General features: G+C 39.7%; 2 protein-coding genes across 3 annotated transcripts; one reads left to right on the top strand and one right to left on the bottom strand.

The window, feature by feature from the left end:
• The first annotated feature begins 745 nt into the window (after positions 1 to 745).
• rtf2 (replication termination factor 2) lies at positions 746 to 19,583 on the top strand. Its single transcript, XM_068595182.1, has 9 exons — positions 746 to 943; positions 1,285 to 1,379; positions 1,534 to 1,627; positions 3,075 to 3,214; positions 3,490 to 3,568; positions 15,279 to 15,389; positions 15,674 to 15,728; positions 17,506 to 17,571; positions 18,326 to 19,583. Exons 1-9 carry the CDS (start codon positions 875 to 877, stop codon positions 18,520 to 18,522), a joined length of 906 nt encoding a protein of 301 aa, XP_068451283.1. The 5' UTR covers positions 746 to 874; the 3' UTR covers positions 18,523 to 19,583.
• gcnt7 (glucosaminyl (N-acetyl) transferase family member 7) lies at positions 5,591 to 11,004 on the bottom strand. 2 transcript variants are annotated; one of them, XM_068594338.1, is made up of 5 exons: positions 10,737 to 11,004; positions 8,724 to 8,979; positions 7,861 to 8,602; positions 6,878 to 6,973; positions 5,591 to 6,350 (listed from the first exon to the last, which is right to left on the bottom strand). In XM_068594338.1, the coding sequence occupies exons 2-5, from the start codon at positions 8,928 to 8,930 to the stop codon at positions 6,109 to 6,111; spliced, it is 1,287 nt and encodes a 428-aa protein (XP_068450439.1). In that variant the 5' UTR covers positions 8,931 to 8,979; positions 10,737 to 11,004; the 3' UTR covers positions 5,591 to 6,108. The 2 variants fall into 2 exon arrangements, with proteins under 2 accessions (XP_068450439.1, XP_068450442.1); XM_068594341.1 differs by lacking the exon at positions 10,737 to 11,004 and adding an exon at positions 10,229 to 10,431.

Below are 19,583 nucleotides of genomic sequence, written 5' to 3'. Positions count from 1 at the left end.
GATCAGTCATGCCGCCAGAGATGTCTCCACTGAGGTATTCCCCAAACTAATGGTCGCTCTTGGACAGCGCCATCGATAGTAAACTAATCTGTAGGCTGCAAGGCACAGGAAATAGATCTAATTAGCACTCATTGAACTATCTTCCAAGGAAACTTTCATCTTTAGACCACTCCTGAAAGCAAGAGTAATGTCACTTACTAGTACATGGGTTTAATGGCTGACTGAAAACGTCTAATAGATGGATGGGCAGTAAACGGGTGAAGTAATGTGCGTGAAATTGTTTCTTTTTATATTTACACGCATGACTTCAATAGTCTAGAACAGTGGTCCTCAAACTTTTTTTTTAGTGATGTACCCCCTGTAAAATATGTTTTCAGCCAAGTATCCCATAACCAGCACAAACACAGCGCTGTGCCATTCGTGATTTAATATAGAATATATAAAATTCAGTTCATGAATTTACACTCATATTTTATTAAATATGTATTACATGAAAAAGATTTAAGGATTTTTGAATGGATGCTAATTTTTAATATATATATATATATATATATATATATATATACACACACATTTATCAACAGTTATTTATTTAGCTCCCATTTGGGCTGCTTGCTGAACAGAAACAAATAAACTGACATGTAGGGTGATGCTTCCACACTGTGGCTGACGCTACTAAATACACCTGAAGAGTGAATTCGGCCACTAGAGGGCGACATCATATCAGGCTCAGATCCCGCGAGCGTTGCAGATCTCGATGTTTGTTTACAACCCGATCACTTCCTGTCGGTCGGTAGCTTTTGAAGATTGTAAGCTAGGTTAACCGAAACTATTCGTGTGACATAAAACTAAACTTTACAAGTGAGCCTCCAAGATGGGATGTGATGGTGGAACGATTCCTAAAAGACACGAGTTGGTGAAAGGCCCCAAAAAAGTCGAGAAGGTGTGTTACACTTATTTATTCTTTCTTTTCAAACTCACAACGGTTAGCAACGCTGTCTTTAGCTCCCAGTAGTTAGCTTTAGTGCCTAACATAGTAACGTAAGCCTGTTATTATAGTATGGTGATTTGCATCGATAATTGAATTGATGGATTCAGTTAGGTTATTTTAGGTACGTTAGGTACTTAAATGATATATTAGCTATCTTTTGGCTAACGTTCGCTTTTAAAACACAACGCGTTACACTAGCGTCTGTACGTTTATATCGCCACAGACTGAAGAGGAAGGCAGTAAAAACGCTGTATGTGTATGTCGTGTTCTTACATATCTGTTTGTGTCTCCAGGTTGATAGAAATGCCGAATTGGCTGCCAAATGGAAATACTGTGCCTTGAGCCAGGAAAAACTGAGACGCCCCATTATTGCCTGTGATCTGGGAAGGTGAGAGTTATCCTTGTTTGTTTTGTTCATCCACACATATTGGGTTCGTGTCACAAACTAATGAACCCAACGTGACCCAGTTAACGTTGACCATTTATATCTGCCTTATACCAGCACACTGTGTCCTAAATGTCTGGTCCATCTTCTGTTTCAGGCTCTTTAACAAAGATTCTGTCATTGAATATCTTCTGGATAAGACTGCAGAGAGACCCAATGCTGAGGCTGTATCTCACATCCGTGGGATCAAGGTATGCTGACGCAGAAGTTTTCTACTCTCAAAGTCAGAGCTATGCTGGACAATGTGTTTCCAACATTGTGTGTGTGTGTGTGTGTGTGTGTGTGGGTGTGTGGGTGGGTGGGTGGGTGGGTGGGTGGGTGGGTGTGAGTGTTGACACTTGTGTGCACTTATAGGGCTCGGCAAAAAGGACAAAATTAAACAAAAGATTATTTTTGACCAGATACCTCTCTCCCGCCATATTGTAGGACATAGGTGCTTTCACCTTTATATTTGGGAGATGAGCCCCTTTCACCGGACTATCTAATTAACCAGCTCTCTGTTCAATGGGTCCGTATCTTCTAAGATGTTTGGAGATCTGTTTAAACTGGTGGCCGAGAAAAATTGCCTGGCTTTGCTCACTTTCGTCCCTCCCTCCACAACTGCACTCGACAATTTATAGTCGTTTCAGTTAATGGTAGCTTTTCTTTAATGGACCTAGGCTCTTGGTATGGTGCCAGGATAGGTTGATCGCTAGGATTTGAGCTCTCCGGGTCTGTTTAGGGGACTAGGAATTATAATATGTGTTTAGAGCTATATTGTTGTTGTACATTACAGCTTGATCATAACATACATTATCTACAGAGTCGAAGCTGGGTGGAAAAGTCCTTTTGGTGGGAGTTGAGGGAGCGGGTGGACTGGTTCGACCGGTCTTGGCGGTACACCCGACTCCTCCAGCCAGATTAATAGCACCGTCAGAATCCTTCCATACCCTAGGATTTCGGCAGGGTGAATGGTGTGTGTGTTTGTGTGTGTGTGTGTATGTGTGTGTGTGGGGGGGAATATGAGAACCTCTCATTCCTGCCCATAATCGGTATCTTTTGAGCCGTAAGCCGAGACAGAGTCCTCGTATGCTTGTGCTGGACGATGCCCTTAGCTCAAAACCAGGCAGTGTCCTAAGCAGACATCCCAACTCAATACTTTGAGCATCTCTTTTTATTGTCCAGTTGTGCCATTCCCCGCTCCCTCTCATCGACAAACTCAGTTGCTCAATGATGTCATTCTTTATAGCAGTTAAACCCACACACACGCACACACACAGTTTCACTTGAACAGTATACACTCTCTTTGTTCGAGAAAGAGGAACTTGATTACTTCACCTGTTCTTCCTGAGCCGAAAGTATGAGGAAACATTTTCACAGTTCAGTGCTTTTAAGTTAGGATCCGTGCTCTTTTGCCTGATCTTTGGCAATTTCCAAAATGGAAGTGTTGATAAATAATCAGTTATGTTGAGTTGTTAAGTGGGTCCAGGCAAATAATGAAACTGCTAGTACTGGCTAGTACATATATCTAAAATCTAAGACAATATATTCTCTTTTATCACAATATAAATATAATATTGATATATTGCCTAGCACAATGCATTTGTATTGATTTCATATTTAATGTTGTACCTGTTTATCCATCCACTCTCTCTACAGGATATAAAGGAACTGAACTTGACTGATAACCCGGAGTGGAAAGGAGAGAGAAGCAATACTAAAGGAGACATATATGAAGATATGAACTGCGGCATGTTCATTTGCCCTGTTGTTGGGTTGGAGATGAATGGAAAGCACAGGTAACAAACAACAAGTTGCTCTAATGCTCCATGTATAATGCATTAGGTATAATCAAAAGAGTCTATTTTTGTGTTGATCACATTGACGTGGTTCCAGATGCACAATAAAAGTCAATTAATGTTTGAAGTACAGAACTGTTCGCTGTTCTCACCACCTCTATTTACTTTTATCCAAACGTCTAGATCAAACAATGTTAGAACAATGTACCACACATACTCAATTGACAATTTACTTTGTGCAGGAAATATCACATATAACATGTTTCCATTTTCAGGTTCTGTTACCTGCAGAACTGCGGCTGTGTCTTTTCTGACAGGGCACTGAAAGAGGTCAAGACAGAAATCTGCCACAAGGTAATCAATATTTCATCTTTTTTTTAAAAAAAGTCTTTCTATTCAAACTTTTTTTCAGTGATTCAATGGTCTGCAAACAGTTTTTTTTTTTTACTCTTCTAATATATTTTTAAACTTTCCTCCCACTAAATCTCTCCATCAGTGACCTCTCATTGTTTAGTAGGGATTCTGCTCCTGCAGTTCTCCCACTGCTAATGCTTGGTAAACAAGCAGCCTTGTTATCAATGTAGATAAAACATAAGCAGTCTGGCATCGACGTGGTTCCAGATGCACAATCTGTTGCTTGGATAAATAAGAATCTGGGTTCAAAATGCTAAGTGCACAATTTAAAGTTCCCATCGGAGGTTTGGAAATCTAAAAAACACTGCACACAAGTTGAATACATTTTGTCCAGAAAAGCTATCCAGAAAATCTGTGTAGCATTGATGGGAGAGGCGGGGGGGATATCTTTATTACATTGACAGAAATATTAATAGAAGAAGCCAAGTTGCTGTTGTCTGCTCATACTGTCGCGTATGTAGTACAATGGGAAGCAGGTAGCCTTCTCCAATTCGACCCCATTCTGATGCGTGATGTGTCTTTGGCAAATTTTTTGGTTATTTATCAAACTAAAACAAAAGGAGTCTCTGTTTAAATGTCTTTTATTTCTGTCCATTCGATTTTCTCAACAAGCATTCACCCGATCTGCTTCTCACTTGGTGGGTGTACCGATGAGGACTCACAGAAGTGTGGTGTTGATTGCTAGCTCTTGAGCTTGAAGGGACATATTTATACTTGTGTGTTATGTATATAGTTTATTACAACCCATTAACTGTTACACCTATTAACTGTCATACCCGTCACACCTCTCAACGGCACGCTGGACACAGCTCGCTCCTCGTTGTTCGCTACAATTGAATTTTTTTGCCAATATTTCTGTCATAATTTTTAGACAGCTACACTATTGTCACAGGCCCAGCTATCCTTTGGACGTAAACTATTTTTGACACTTTTTTTTCCCATCCAAGTGTCTTGAGGCATCTCAAGGGTTTACTGTTCATCTTCATCAGCTATTTCTGAAGGTGACCAAAATAGAGCTACTTGGAAATAAGAAGCATGTCCACAAACAACTTCGAAACCTGACCTATTTTAACTAACTTATAAGCTATGGGTGTAATTTCTCATGCACAGGCGATCGTGTGAACGCAGACCGCAGATCATATCTTGTCAATGTTGTTGTTTCTGCGATGGTGAAAACATCTTGGCCCAGATTTTTTTGCTTTTCCATAAATATGGCTTGAAAACCATAAGAGAAGTTACAGTGCCTCTTGTGGGAAACTGACTCGTTCTGCAGAGATGTTTGGTTAGATAGACTTATTAGCAACACACAATTTATTGTATTTATAGCCACTGACATTCATGCAGACTTGGTCTGCTTCTTATTTAATCTCACATTTGAATAGCATAGTGTGGACAGTTCTCTCATGAATATGGGATCATTTCAGTAGTAGTTGGGTCTTAAGCCAAAAAAACAAAACAAAACAGATTCATCACAAAAAGTCTAAAGAGCGTGCTTTGTGTGCATTTAGGGTTTGTCCAGCTCCACTTTTAAATGGTAAATGGCATCTGGATCATTGCTATTTAAATAGCCAATTCTGAAGAATTGGAGAAGTAGGTGTTTTTTCTTTCTTTATTGAATGAATTGTTTTTGAAAGGCAAACAAATATGGAAAGAAGCAGAATATATTTTTTCGAAAAAATCTGGAATTTCTATGCAGTCACCACTGGAATCTTATCTGAACAATAGTATACTACTAATGATATTAGTGGAGCCAGATTTTATTTTATTTTCTCAACCTTATGATGACGCTTTGAAGCTTTAATTGTTTGGTACAGCCCTATAGTTGTATTATATTAATGAGTAGTGCGCTTTGTTTAATATTTGGCACTGTCCATTGGTGCAAGGTGCATTACTTCATGATGCTGGGGCAAATTATGATGGAGGGATGAGACAGGTATGTGATCCTCTTCCTCCGCTCCCGACCATTCCCGTCTCATCATGATGTAAAATAGTGCACATAGTAATGTTTAAATGAAAGAAGGGAGATTTGACACCGTCTTTATTTGTTTGTTTACACCTGCTACACCCCATTAAATAGAAAAAGAAAACAATTGTATCACTGTTTTTTTTTTTTTTACTTAACCACACACAATATTAAATTAAACAATATTTCATTAAATTAATCAGTATGAAATCAATATTCAGTTGTCAAATACCTTGTGTAGTGCAGTTGTCTTAAATAGTATCCGTTATACACGTGAGTATTTTAAATAGAATTCCTTGTTGTTGTTGTTTTGTTTTAACTAACCATACTTTATTGTGACATAATTTTCGTCCCACTGTCTTCTGATTATCAGAACAACTGTTACAGTTTCACACGGAGACAAATGTGTCCTTGAACAGTAGCCTCGCCACAAAGGAAGTGGACCGTTTGTCCTCCTTATGTTTTCAGTTCAGTTTTTTCCTGCCCACATTTTTTAAATTCACAGCCAACAGCGATTTCATGCTCCAGCAGTGGCGTTGAAGTAGCTGTGGCTTGAGTTGCTCTGTGTGGCCAGAAGCCACGATGGCTCGATGGCAACAGTTGCCTGGTTCAACACCTTGGTCCTGTGCCAATGCTCCAGGCAGTCCAAGGCCTCGGGAAAGGTGTCGCTCTCAAATTTATTGGCAAACATGCTGTTCTTGTTGATAATCCACGGCAGGTCTTCCACGCCGTAGATACAGATGTCTCGTACATAATGCCCTGGAACACAACAACAACAATTGTGCTCTTTATTTGCATATTAGACATAAGGTCTGCAGGTTTTTTTTGCCTGGACATTGTAACCTGTAAAAGGTCATTTAAAACACAGACAACAGACGTCATATCAGATAAAATCTCATATCTGTCCTTATCTCTTTTTTTGTTAAATACATCTTGTGTTGCTTTAGCAAGCAAATCGGTCCTGTAATCCTGTCTGGAGCCAAAGAACTGAACATAAAACAAAGAGTAAGAAGCAGACAATGTTTTTGAGTATGATGAGGTAAGCTAATGGGAAGACAAAGTTCAAAATAAGTGCACGTTTATATGTGAAGTAGTGGGTTTGTCTGAAAAAAGACTAATGTAATGATTTGCTTGTAAATTACATTACTGATTCTGTTACAATGACATCTACATACAGTGGTGTCAATAATTAACAATGCACACAAGACAGAATGTAAGCTGGACCATAGATATGCCCTGTGGTACAGTGATTAATCAATCAACTAGTGCCTCATTGTTACACACACCTTTGCAGCCATTGTGTACCATTCCCTCTTGATCCCTCCACTTGATTGACCGGACGTCTCCTTCCCAACCTCCATTTAGATGGCTGCCGGGAGCTTCTTCAAACATATAACCAGACACAAGTAATTACAGTCATTTGACTTAATTCAAACATTAGTTAATTTAATTTTCTTCCCTCTTTCGAACGGCCACTTCCACTGTGTGGGAGATTGTTCTCGCTGCTTCCCTTAGAAAAGCTTTGTTGTGACTGTGTGCTCTTTTTCGGAGGTGGGGAAGTGAATGTTCCTTCCTGTAAAGTTTCATCCTTTTTATAAGCCATTTAATTTGTGTGACTTGAATGAGCCGTTTGAAAACACGCACAACCACTTCTCCCACCGCGTCCAATACAAATATACCGTCTTTACTTCCTCATCATTTGAATAGTGCATGTACAAAAAAAAACTTAGTAAAGTAAAGAGATAACATGTAGAGTTTTTGATGGTGAATAGGCTTTAGAATGGTTGACATTTTTTTGTTTTTTTGTTTGGAGCTTTGTAAACAAGCTGCTGTCATCAAACAATAAGAATCATCCATAGTCCGTCGTTAGTATCAGCGGCTAAAAACGTTGTCAGGGATCTGTGAAAGTTATATTTGCGCCCTTTTTTTTAATCCCTTTTGTTGTGATCTGACCCGTGACTCTGATTTGTGATACAATCCAAACCGTGGGTTTTATGATCCATTGCCCCACTACTTAACGTCATATTGCAATAGATCACAGAGCTCATGAACATTTGTAATCCTGCCATAAAAGCACAGTGAACGAGCCTTTGGAAAACGTTTAAGGACCAAATGTGCAGTTTGACCTTTCATTGATTGTGTTTCTGTATCGCACAACTCATTTTGTTTGAACATCCTCATCACAAAAGTTAATAATTAAGTTATTTTCTGGAATTTGTGCTGCAGAACTTAGGCCCCTTTGTGCACCCATTTCAAACCGGCAGGTTACCTTTGATGTGACTGAGTGTCACCCAGTAGTGCTCGTCTGGGCTGAACGTGTCTTTGGACCACTCCAAGAGGTCCTGCGCTATTGGGCTCTTCAGAACAAAGTCTACAAAATCCCTTTTGAGAGCATAGTACGCTGTTCCAAAATAAACTTCCAGATTGTGCGGGGGCGGACCTTTTGTCAGTCCCGGCCCCGTCAGAATTACATGCGAGCCGATTATCTCCCTGTGCTGGAGCTGTGTCCTGTGCCTCATATGCAGCGGCTGCTTGACCCCAGGCGTCATGTTTCGGTCCCTCCACTCTTTGCTCTGCATGTACCGCACCAGTTCCAGGTTGCTCTTGACGGGGAAATCCTGTCCACACAGATTCACCACCTTCCTCCAGCCTATCTTGGACTGTGCTAGATCCCTCATGCAGTTAATATCTGCTTGCAGGCGGGAAAAGCCACCGTACGTCACTGTCTCGCTGCGGCTGGATAGGAAGGTATTTTTAAAGCAGCTGACGAGCTTCAGTACAGCCGCCTTGTACTCTGAAGAAGCCTTATGGTCCACGTGAATGCAGTATACATTGTGTGGCATGTAAATGGCTCGCAATAGGCGTACAAACAGCTCCAGCTCTTTGTGAACAGTCACAATAAATGCTAAAGGGTAGTCCTCCTCCTCCTGACTTAGAGGCCTTGTGATGAAGTGTTGATCTTTGATCAATTTGGAACATTGTATGCTACTGCTGAGAATATAGCTTTCCACCTATAGACAAAACAAAATATGTATTAACACTACAACCATCATCAAAACATGGTTACCCTAGTGTTTACACATTTGTCATTACTTTGGATGCATCTTCAGTTGAACTTATATATCGACTTACCTGGCAGGCATGGCGGTCCCACCCCACTCCTTCCTCCATGCCGGGCAGTAAAGCTTTACACTCGGTGGAGAAGGGCCTGCAATCTGGAGGCTCGAGCAGCTTGGGGTCTGTTGGCATCCTGGCCCTCATGTAAATAACTGAACAGATAATAATACTCATCCCCAGGCACAACAGGAAGCTGCATTTTGTCCCCACAAGCTGGCGCATAATAGCCCTGCTTCACCGTATCCAAGAAGCACCACCACGGATAAAACTCCTGCAATAGAGACATCCACATTGGTGATTTGCAGAAGGGGCTTGGACCCCCGAGGGATATGAAATAGGGTTAAATATGTAGGTTAGCGCTAATTGATGGAGCCAGTTTTTAGATCAAGAAATGTAGTTTAGTGTACAGAATTTAGGCTATTAGTAACTGGTATTTGAGATTAAAGTAATAATTTCCACCAGTTAAAGAATAAGAATCTCTCATTGGCTTCTAATTTAAAAAAAAGCATAAAGTAAAGTTATGCAGTCATTTAAGTTTTTGAGATGATTATTTTTTATTCCTGTAAGGAAGATGCATTGACACTAGTGCTGAAATGATTAGGTGGTTAAATAATCACGAATCACAAAGAGCTTGCCACTTCAGAATAAGCAATTACTATTATTATGAATTCATACAAGTAATTTTTGACTAAAATCTCAATACATATTTTAATATATCGTAATTGTTTCTGATAGTTCCCATCCAGAAAAGGTTCTGAAACGAACAAGTTTGAGTATTGGCCGATGTCAAACAACGGGAGCATTTGTATGCCAGACTCTCAAACCCTTCTTAAGACTTTACATATACGTCTTGCTTTCATGATCAAAGTTACACAAAAGTGGATGTTTCAAGTGTCTTATCTTGCAATGCGGTTGTATTTTAATTCAATGTGATATACTTTAGAATCATTGAATGAAGCCTAACCAGATACAAGGACTCAAATGTTGCTGTCTGTTAAACCAGTTGAACTGTCAGGCTCCTGTCAGTGCAGTATGTCCTGTATTGAGCAGACTAAATTTACAGGTCTAAGTATTGGAGATAAATCAGAGCAGAGCATGTCCCTGAGGACTATTCATAATCCCATGTCATGCTGTTCTTGAAAACAACACCAAAGATACAGATTTCCATAGGGGGCGGGAGGATGCCATGGAAATATGCAGGTTTCTAATCTTCTGTCGAGATGACACCCACCCCGACCCTCACCGTACTACACTTTTCACTGACAGGAAGAAAACATAATTGTATATCAATAAGATCAAACTTGCAGCTTAATTGCTCTCAATGTTTTTAAAAATCTGTTGTTTTAGATAATAATTTTATATTTCTAACATTTGTTTTTTGACTACATCTTTATTTTATCTTTGTTTCCTGTCTAGATCAAGCCTCTAACGTGTATGTCAACGCGACACATATAAGCACACATGCAGGCAGTATTAAAAGAGCGTATGCAGGCAGTATTTAATGAGCGCGAGCCATTTACCTTCCAGGTAGTTCGGTCTGTAGTCCAAATTGTGAAGAAGTAAAACATTAGACATCGGCGCCTCGTTTGATCATTGTTACCTGAACAGCTACTTTGAGCTTGCTACTATAATCCACCCGGAGTCCGATGGGCAGCAGAAGCCATTACCACTTGCACCATTATCAGCAACAGCAGTAGTAGTATTTCTGTCCTACGTTTGACCTAAACTTGTTTGACACAGGATTGTTTTGTACGCAGAGTCAGAGATTGTGCTCACTGAGCTTGGGATCCTGACGGAGTGAGACCGAGTGCTTTGAGTTTTTTCTTTTTTCTCTTTCTCTCTCTCTTGTTGTATTCATTGTTGATTAAGTCGCTCCCCCCACATCCCCACGAGACGCAGTCTGTCCTTGCCTGGTTACCAGCAGTACAGCACATGCCTGACACACCTCACACACACACACACTCTCTTTCTCTCTCTCTCCCTCTACAGGTTTTTCCACTCTCCTCCCCCTTACAGTGTTCTGCTCACCGGTGTGTTGCATCTTTCTTTTTTGTCCTCGTGCTTTGCATCATCTTTGTCCCTCAACAGTTAAAAAAAAAAAAAAAAAGTCCCAGTTCCTCTGCCCAGTTAGAGGTGAAAATGCATCGAATTATCCGCAGCGTCTCTCCGCTGAGCGCTGTCTTGGTCACCTTCTTGTTTGTTGCCGGTCGAGTAGCTGGTTTAGTGCTGACTTGATGATACGGTGCTCAGCCGGCCGGCGGCGCGTGTCATTTGTGGTAATAGCAACAGCGGAGTGACTGACTTCAGAGCAGCACCCACACGGTCTGTTTGCTGCCTGGTCAGCTTCTGAGATTATCCGTCCTCTGTTGAACAGAGCACATGGCCGGAGTTCACCCCCCACACCCCCCGCCCTCTCCAGAGCCGGCATTACGGCAACACAATAGGTCCCCTGGTGGTTACAGGGGTTTAATATTTGTGTTTGTATATGGGTGTGCTTTTCCTTTCTTTGTCGCAGCCATGCTTCTTATCGTAGTATCAATGAGTAATACACACAATGATGAAGTAGAGATTTTTTTGCATTCTACTCTTGGGTCTGCTTGTCTAGGCGAAATGCACCAAAGTTTAATGATTGGTTTCTCAGAGTGGATTTAATGCAGAAGTGGCTGGCTGAGACTCTTCCCTTTTTGTTAACAATTTAGAAACAGTTTTAGTTAAATCAAATGCAGTAACATATCACACATACCATTTTCAGTGCTAAATTAAGATGCAAATGGAAACTTACCAACATTTTACCATCGTTGGTTTAATTCCAATATGATATTTCCATGGCCTATACATACGCTCAATTAATATTTGTGAGCATGAGCGACTCTCCCTCATAGCCAGAAACTTGGAATGTTATCCAGTATTAAGTATGCAGCTGGTCCATACACAGTGAATAACTGATTATGTGGACCCATGAATGTTGGTTTCCTTTTTTGGAAGCTGGACTTAATTGTTTTTTTATTGTAGTGTTCTCAGCTCTGAAACTTGAAATATACTCGTATATAGAACAGTCCCCTGGGTGATCTGTGTCATTTATATCTTACCCATTTAACTGCCTAAGGAGCTGTTCCAGACTTTGTATCGTTTTGGGATTTGGTAGAGAGTTCTTCGTGGTTTTTTCTATTTTTGGACTGTCATAGACCATAAGAATAACATGTCTAGATTGAGAAAATGTTCCCTTTTTTAAAATAGAAATTCCTGCTGAATAGGTTTTGAATATGTAGATCAGAGGTGTCAAACTAATCTCCCCGCTGGGCCACGTTATCATTATGGTTACCCTCAAAGGGCCGGTTGTAACTGTAACACTGTCTAACTTACTCCCTGAAATATTGTGAAATAACTGTCTTTTCATTTGAGTATTGTTTATTCAAGTGTAAAAATATTGTACATGCATTTATATTGATATAAAAATACAAGGAAGCAAATGTATCTGTTATTATAACAGAAATCCATTTAATTTAGGGTTAAAAAACCTACAGTCGTCTATCAAAGATCAATCTTATTAGAGTTATTACGGTAACTCTGTTCAAAGCTTTTTTTTGCCGCAGTTGGGAAGGATCTAACTCTGGTCAAGAATATATGTGGAAGATCAGGTCTGAGCAATGAGCACACCTGCTCACATATCTGTATGTGAGCAGGTGTGCCACATGGACCACATACACATGACTGTGTTCTATGGCACACCTGCACATATTTCATCGCTTCATCATTGACATTGCCTCATAAAACAGAAAACTTCCTGGTTTGTTTCCTTGAAGCACAAACGTCTATTCACATTCCCATCTTCTTTCAATGTGCGATATGAAAACACTGTTTTCTTGCGGTAGGATGCTGTTTATTCGCGGGTCACAAAATCAATATGCATTGTGGGAGATGTTGTCTATGGCCTTTGACTTTGATTTTAAGACAATTGCATGTCTTTCAAGCTGTCGCGGGCCACGTAAAGTGATTGGTTGGCCCCTATGATGTAGATTGAACTCTTTAAGTCTTTTGTGTTGTTTCGATCGGGTGGTCACTCATAGGCTGACCGGGGTCCGGACCCAGACGCCGTTGAATCCAGACCTGGATCTATAAGTAATAGATGCTACTCGGACAATCAAATATGTGTATTCCAATAAGCATCGCGGCTCGAGTGAAATATCAACCGAGGGGTCAGTCCGACTAGTACGAGTCAGAAGTTATTTCAGATGGCGTGGTCCAAAAAGAGGAATGTAGACAGCGAGACCAGATTCTTCAACCAAGAATGGACGGACTCTGAAATGTTCATTCTTCCTATACGCCCGGTTCAAAACCAGTAAATATCATATGTTCAGAGACTGTATTATTAAAAGCGGCAATGTGAAGCACCTGCACGAGACAAATTACAACTCTTTTTAGCAAATGTACCCACGCACATCTGGAATGAAGGCACAGAAAACAAACTTTATATATACATACACACACACACACACATATATATATATATATATATATATATATATATATATATATATATATATATATATATATATATATATATATATAATCAGAATATATATATATAATCAGAATCCTTACGCATTAATTCACTGCCCAACAATTATGTTAACAGAAAGGAGAATAGAGCTGAAACAATTATCTTATTAGAAGATGAGAAGAATTTGTTTAATTCACTTCACACATGCATTAAATGAATTTAAAGCTGCAGGGAGATACAGTTATAATGGGTTTTTTTTTCATGATGTACTTTATTTTAAGATGCATATTTCTCAAATGCTATAAAATGTGTTATTCATTTCAATTGTAAGTTCATAAACAGAATTGTATATTCTATATTAAATTAGGCACTGATGGCATAGCTCTCTTTACTACGTATATTTTACAGGGTTTACATAACTGAAAAAGGGTTGAGAGCCCCTGATCTCGATGGTAATCCTAGATTTAAGTAACTGCCAGTGAAAAGGTTCAAGTCATTGATCACGAATGGTTCAGGTTCGGACGGGCGTTCAACGAGTCTCTCAAGAGTTTACCACATTCTTTCCAAGTCTAGATTAACATAGACATGACCCAGAAATATATCGGACCATTAAAGTGGCTTTAATGGTTTATACAATAGACAGCAGTGTGATCCTGACTGGATGTTCCAGCAAGTCAAAAGAATTTGGAAAATAGTTCCACCATTAACCTTTACTTCAGTCTTCCCTTGTGCTTCGCTGTGTTTTGAGTTTAGTTTTCCCTTCGGAGTAAAACAAACACAGCCTGCATACAAATACATTTAAAAGGGGAAGTTTTGTGGCAGAGAGAGAATTAATGTTCTTTTATACATGTGTAAATAAAAGTGTTTAGACAAATGTTGCATTATGAGAATAGCTTGATTTATTGTTTTGCTATCTGCCGGGTTAGTCTACATGTTTTGCCACAGGTATATCATGAACAATTGTTCATTTTGTTGATTTTCGTCAGCTGGATAAACAAAACCTTGCTTTGCAAGTCAAAGTGGGACCACGTCTCCTTATCTGTTGTGTACCTGAACCTTGTTTCAGCTGAGTTTGTGGACTTTTCACCTAATCATTATGTGTTTTTACAAAGGTTTGCACATTTGAATATATCGTGACGTGTTTTAGAAACCGGGTTAACCTCAGAGAAGTGCCTCTTTATACTCGCCTACCACCTAAATATACATTAGTTAAATTCTATGTAATGGTACAAATCCTGTCAACACATTAAAGGTTTGTGTCACATATTGTACATTAAAGGTTCTCAACTTTACCTAATGAATAAGTAAAAAAAAAAGCATACAAAATATTCTGGGTGGAAAATGTGGTATGATGACCAAAATAAATTATGATTCCAAGTTTATTAGCTTTTATTTAACCGACAGGAGGTCGGTCCTGTTGAGATACAATGATACCTCTTTTCCAAGGGAAGCCTGGCCAAGGCAGCAGCATAAAAAAGTTTCAAGATTCACAAGACACACAGAAATCACACAACACAGGTAAAAACATTAAAAGATAAAACAACAGGACTAAAGCCCCGGATTCACACCAAAAACAAGAACAAGTGCAGTATGAAGCCGCTCCAATTTCTCTCACATTAAATGTTCTCTCGTAATAAAGTTGAATCTGTTTTCCACATCACCTTTTCAGAAACATTTGAATTTGAACCTAACCATTTGGCAGTACCTCTGCAAGCCACTAGATGACACTGTGACGCCCACTGGTTTAAAATAACTGCTGTAAATAAGTAGTGTCGCAGAATTTACTTCGGGACTGCTCAAGCTACTTTATCAGACGGTCTCACCAAAATAAAAACGACAGCTTTGGAAGCAAGTTTTCACTCACCACACACGAGATAACAAGGTTTTAAGGTATTAATGTGCTCTGATGCGTTTAAATTCTCTGAGCAGGCAAATCCCCTTAATATTCTCTCAACAAATACTTTCATGAACATTTGTAAAATGATCAAAGTGATGATCATTTCAATCAGCCTTGTTCCACTGTTAAATGTGTATTCTTTTTCCCCTTGCGTTTATGTTTTTCTTTTCAGTGCGGCGAAGGGTTTAAAGCTGAGGACATCGTTGTGCTCAATGGCACTAAGGAGGAGGTGGGGAAGCTGAGTGTGAGGATGGAAGAGAAGCGGGCCAAAGCCAAAACTAAGGTGAGTTTGCATTTAAACACAATTACAGCTAATCTAGGACGATGTCAGAGAGTGGGTTGTTGGGTTTAAATTAACTATAACATATTTTTGGGGGTTCTTGAGAGTGATTCATCTGCTTTGGGATAGTATCTTAATTGTCTTCACTAGGAAAATTGATTTTATTTTTTTTGTAAACTCATTCAACGAATCATAAATACTTGTCTTGGAATAATAATAATAATAATAACATCACAAAGGTATTCAAAGTTTTGCAATAAAAGCATTTCCCTTTTTTATATTTTTAGAAATCAAAGAAGAGCAAAGCAGCTGAAACAGTGTCCACGCCGTCGGAATCAAAGGGTATGTGTAAAGCCTCTGTGATGCGTTGTGTTCAGACAAATCTGCTTTTACATAAGCAAAACCATTGCAGCTAAAACAAAGCCTTTACTTCTTCATTTGAATAAGGTTTTGAATTTTCCGTTTAGAGTTAGCCGGGTCAGTCAAACATTTACCTCCTCTGTATTCAATCCATACATGGAGAAATATGACACTGTGCTGGAATAACACTGTAGAATGTGACACCATTATCTGCTATGAAAAAACTCCTAACTACTTGAGTCTGTAGATATCAGCAGCTATCTTTAGACTTCACTCTGAGACGTGGATCATGTATAGAACTTCCACTAAGCCGGTGGATTAGAGTCTAATGGTCACACTCTTTAAATATTTCAGACATGCTTTGGGAAATCTCTCACCTGCTCTTTTCCTCTGACAGTCAATGCTTTTTTTTCTCCTTCATGACAATGTTGTTAGTGGAAGTTGTCTTTGTTTGGTGTCGCCAACAGAAAACAGACTTTTTGTACTCCCATGTGCCATGACATCACTTCAGTTTATTTTCCCGTGATGCATCAGGCATGGTTTTCTAAACGTGTTCAGGGACATTTCCCAGACTCACTGTATCTAATTATTAATCCCCACATATCTTTAATTGTATTGGTTATCAACACTATCTGTCATGTATTGAGGTTTAGGGTTTGGGGGGCTTTCAACACCTGGCGGCGAAGATACATGGCTGCGTTTACGTTTCTGGTTATCAGACGATCCAAGGGGAGTAAACGTGATATTGTAAAGATTGACTCTTGGACACTTTTGACAGTCGTCATCCTTCGTCATCAGAACCTCGATGCGACTGAGGCGTATGATGTTTAAGTTCTTGGGTGTCGCAAAGAGGTCACGAAGAAATAACTGATTACAGGAATTATCAGGAGGCTGTTATTAGTCTGCAAAGCAGACACATGTTATGAATAATGACTCTCAGAGAGAGACAGTACGAAAAGGTGGGCGTCTTAAGCGGTAATGATTCGGGGCTTGTAATCGTCTGATGGCTGTAAAGTACAATTATAAAAGATTGCTTCCTGAACGTCCCCATCATCCACCTTTCCACCGGCTCAATTTGATTCTTTGGTCCGCACAATTGACGGCTTTAGTTTAGTGAGAGTTTCGTCTCTCTTTCTTTTCTTTTTTTTTTGGAAACAGTAATATGTTTTTCTTGTATCAAATTCATTTTCAATCCTGCGTCTCATGAAAATAAAAATCAATGCAAATCCTATAAAGGGTGATTTTGGAACAGGTACAGTGGATTTACGGTCTGTTTGGCCGTGTGTAGATTCAACTGAGATCAGAGAGCTCCAGGGTTCCGGTTTCGTTTCCGGTTTAGTTCTCTAGAACAGCACAAAGCTCCCACCTCACAAGTGAACATGATGTTGGTGGAAAAAACGCGTGTGTGTGTGTGTGTGTGTGTGTGTGTGTGTGTGTGTGTGTGTGTGTGTGTGGGCGTGCGTTCTCTCTCTCCCCGCTTGTGTAAACCCCATTTTAGATTGTAACGAGTTTACTTTGTTTAAAATATGTATTCTTTAGGGTGTTCACAACAAACCAAGTTGATCAGGAATTCAACTTGAATGAGAAAGCTTTTATGCAACCTTTTGGAAATCATAATCAATTTTTTTTTTATTTCTCACATGTAGATTTAGATAAAGGCATGTACATTTTCTGAATTCATAGCTAGTTTGTACTTTAACAAAACATTGAAAGACGTCCCGTCTTAATCAAACTGTCTGACTCTGGTTTCTTCCCGCAGAAGACGCCCAAGCTCCACAAGTGGATCTAACGGCACAACAAAATGGTGACGAAAGCAGCCAGCCAGGTAGCGGAGCACACTTTCCTTTGATGAATACACACAAACAAAGCTTAAACGTAGACTTAAAGGTGCACAATTCCAAACAAAGAACACGTCTTTTGATTGACGGATTTCGTGCGTACGGCCTTTAACGCGATGGCGGCTGGCGTCCCAGAGGGGGAGCGCTACGCCTCCACGGCTCTGCCACATGAGCAGCGTCTATTAGCAAACCAGTGGAGCACACACACACACACACACACACACACACAGGGACTGACGTATACTGACATGAACGCGCAAACAAAGCTTCAGCGATGCTTTGATTAGAACAGACACGTTCACCCTCTGCTCAGGGTGACATTACTTTATGATGTATTTACAAGGCAAGTACATGCTTGGTGCTATTTTAATGTTCCACATTTCTAATTCAGCACCTTTTAACCATTCTAAATTTATAAATGGCATTAGTGCTAAGCTTAGATTGTCTGCCAGGATTACTGGAAGGAATCTCATCCAGATTGAAACTGCATGTCACTGTTGAAAAGAACCGGTTTGGCAGTAATGTGTTCAGTGAATTAATACCACTCCAGTGATATCATTAGTTTATCATAGAACAAATTAGACGTAAATTATAAAACTGTATCGGAACATGAAAAAAAAAGCTGTTTAAAACGCTATCAGCGGTCGTATTCCCCTCCTTTTTTATGCATTTTGTCATTCTCTTTTCTTCTCTTCATCCTGCTGCTTCGTTTACTCTGTCATTTGTCATTTTACCACCTAGCTGTGGCCGGATCCTCCGACTCCTCGAAAGGCGGCAAGTCTTCGACGGCCTCCACCTCCTCCATCGCCAAAAGGAACTTTCAGGAAATGACGGAGAAGTCGGAGGTCTTCAAGTCCCTGTTCACCACCCACAGCTCTGCCAAGCGCTCTAAAGATCAGACATCCAACTGGGTCACCCACACCCCGTATCACTTCTAGTAACCATCACTCAGAGCAAAGATCACCCTTTTTAGATTGCCCCAGAAACCGTGACCCAGAAAAGGCCCATTACTGGTGAATCTAGTTCTACACATTACCCATGTGACTTCTAATAATCTCAATGTGTGTACTCATTCCCAATATGTCTCATCAGTCCCCCAGCAGCTCAGTGTTTAGATGTTGTCAACATTTTGTTAATGGCTCCCTAAGCTGTTCAGCCTCTTTGTTTTGTAACCTTTTCTCCCCGATGTATTCTCCAGGATCTCCGTGTTCTCAGTCTCAGGCGCTCTGAGAGTTGATGCCGCGGCGACTTTATTATCTCTGCCACTATGTCGCCCCCTTGTGGACAGAGTGCAGGTTTTCATTATTATAGTGACTTCATCAGATATTAAATTAAGAGGCTTTAATTCCACTATTCAGTTAAGGCACACACAAAAAGGAGTTGAATCCCTACATCTGTAAAGCAGGGCATATTGCGTTATTCTTTACTTCAGTCATGTTTAATTGTTTCCTGTTTATGATGTCTGTCAGTGTGAGCTTAGCCACACTTTGTATTAACATTTAACACGGGACATTCAAGGAATATGTATTCATCACATTGTTTTTGTTTTCTTGAAACGTTGGTTTCATTGAGTTAACAACATAAAAAGACAAAGTTTTAAGCATCTTGCTTATTTATTGAAGCTTCTGATGCTCATAAATAAACAAAATAGTGCATGCAGCAGATGAAACAACAAACATACCTGGGTTTTGTGTAACAGTGATCTTTATTCTTGATTGTTACAAACTTCAATATTTAAGAATAGTTCCAACTAAACTTCTTCCAACTAGTTTTTTGCAAGGAAGTCAATTGGACATGAAAAATATCAAAATATGTTATTGTGGTTTTCAGTATGATAGCAAAATATAGTGAATGATCACATTTTCCACACACTCTTCTGCATTTTTTTTTAAGGAGATTCAAAATGTGTGCCTCTTGTTTTAATGTAGTCAGGTGTTACTTTTTTCTTCTTATTCTGCATGTAACAAGCAAATGCCAGAAATAAATTTCTATTCAGTCC

The sequence above is a fragment of the Clinocottus analis genome, unplaced genomic scaffold (genome assembly GCF_023055335.1).
Source record: "Clinocottus analis isolate CAN_PGR_092001 unplaced genomic scaffold, fCliAna1.0.p SCAF_3, whole genome shotgun sequence".
NCBI classification, from domain to species: Eukaryota; Metazoa; Chordata; class Actinopteri; order Perciformes; family Cottidae; genus Clinocottus; species Clinocottus analis.
This window is presented reverse-complemented; position numbering and strand designations above follow the sequence as displayed.

What these genes read in the sequence shown, in the direction of transcription:
- rtf2 (XM_068595182.1), top strand. Translation starts at nt 875, where the DNA reads ATGGGATGTGATGGTGGAACGATTCCTAAAAGACACGAGTTGGTGAAA. An exon ending in CTCACATCCGTGGGATCAAG is followed by an intron (nt 1,628 to 3,074) that starts GTATGCTGACGC and finishes CTCTCTCTACAG; the next exon opens with GATATAAAGGAACTGAACTT. An exon ending in TGACGAAAGCAGCCAGCCAG is followed by an intron (nt 17,572 to 18,325) that starts GTAGCGGAGCAC and finishes TTTACCACCTAG; the next exon opens with CTGTGGCCGGATCCTCCGAC.
- gcnt7 (XM_068594338.1), bottom strand. Translation starts at nt 8,930, where the DNA reads ATGCGCCAGCTTGTGGGGACAAAATGCAGCTTCCTGTTGTGCCTGGGG. An exon ending in GGGACCGCCATGCCTGCCAG is followed by an intron (nt 8,603 to 8,723) that starts GTAAGTCGATAT and finishes TTTTGTCTATAG; the next exon opens with GTGGAAAGCTATATTCTCAG. An exon ending in GACACTCAGTCACATCAAAG is followed by an intron (nt 6,974 to 7,860) that starts GTAACCTGCCGG and finishes ATATGTTTGAAG; the next exon opens with AAGCTCCCGGCAGCCATCTA.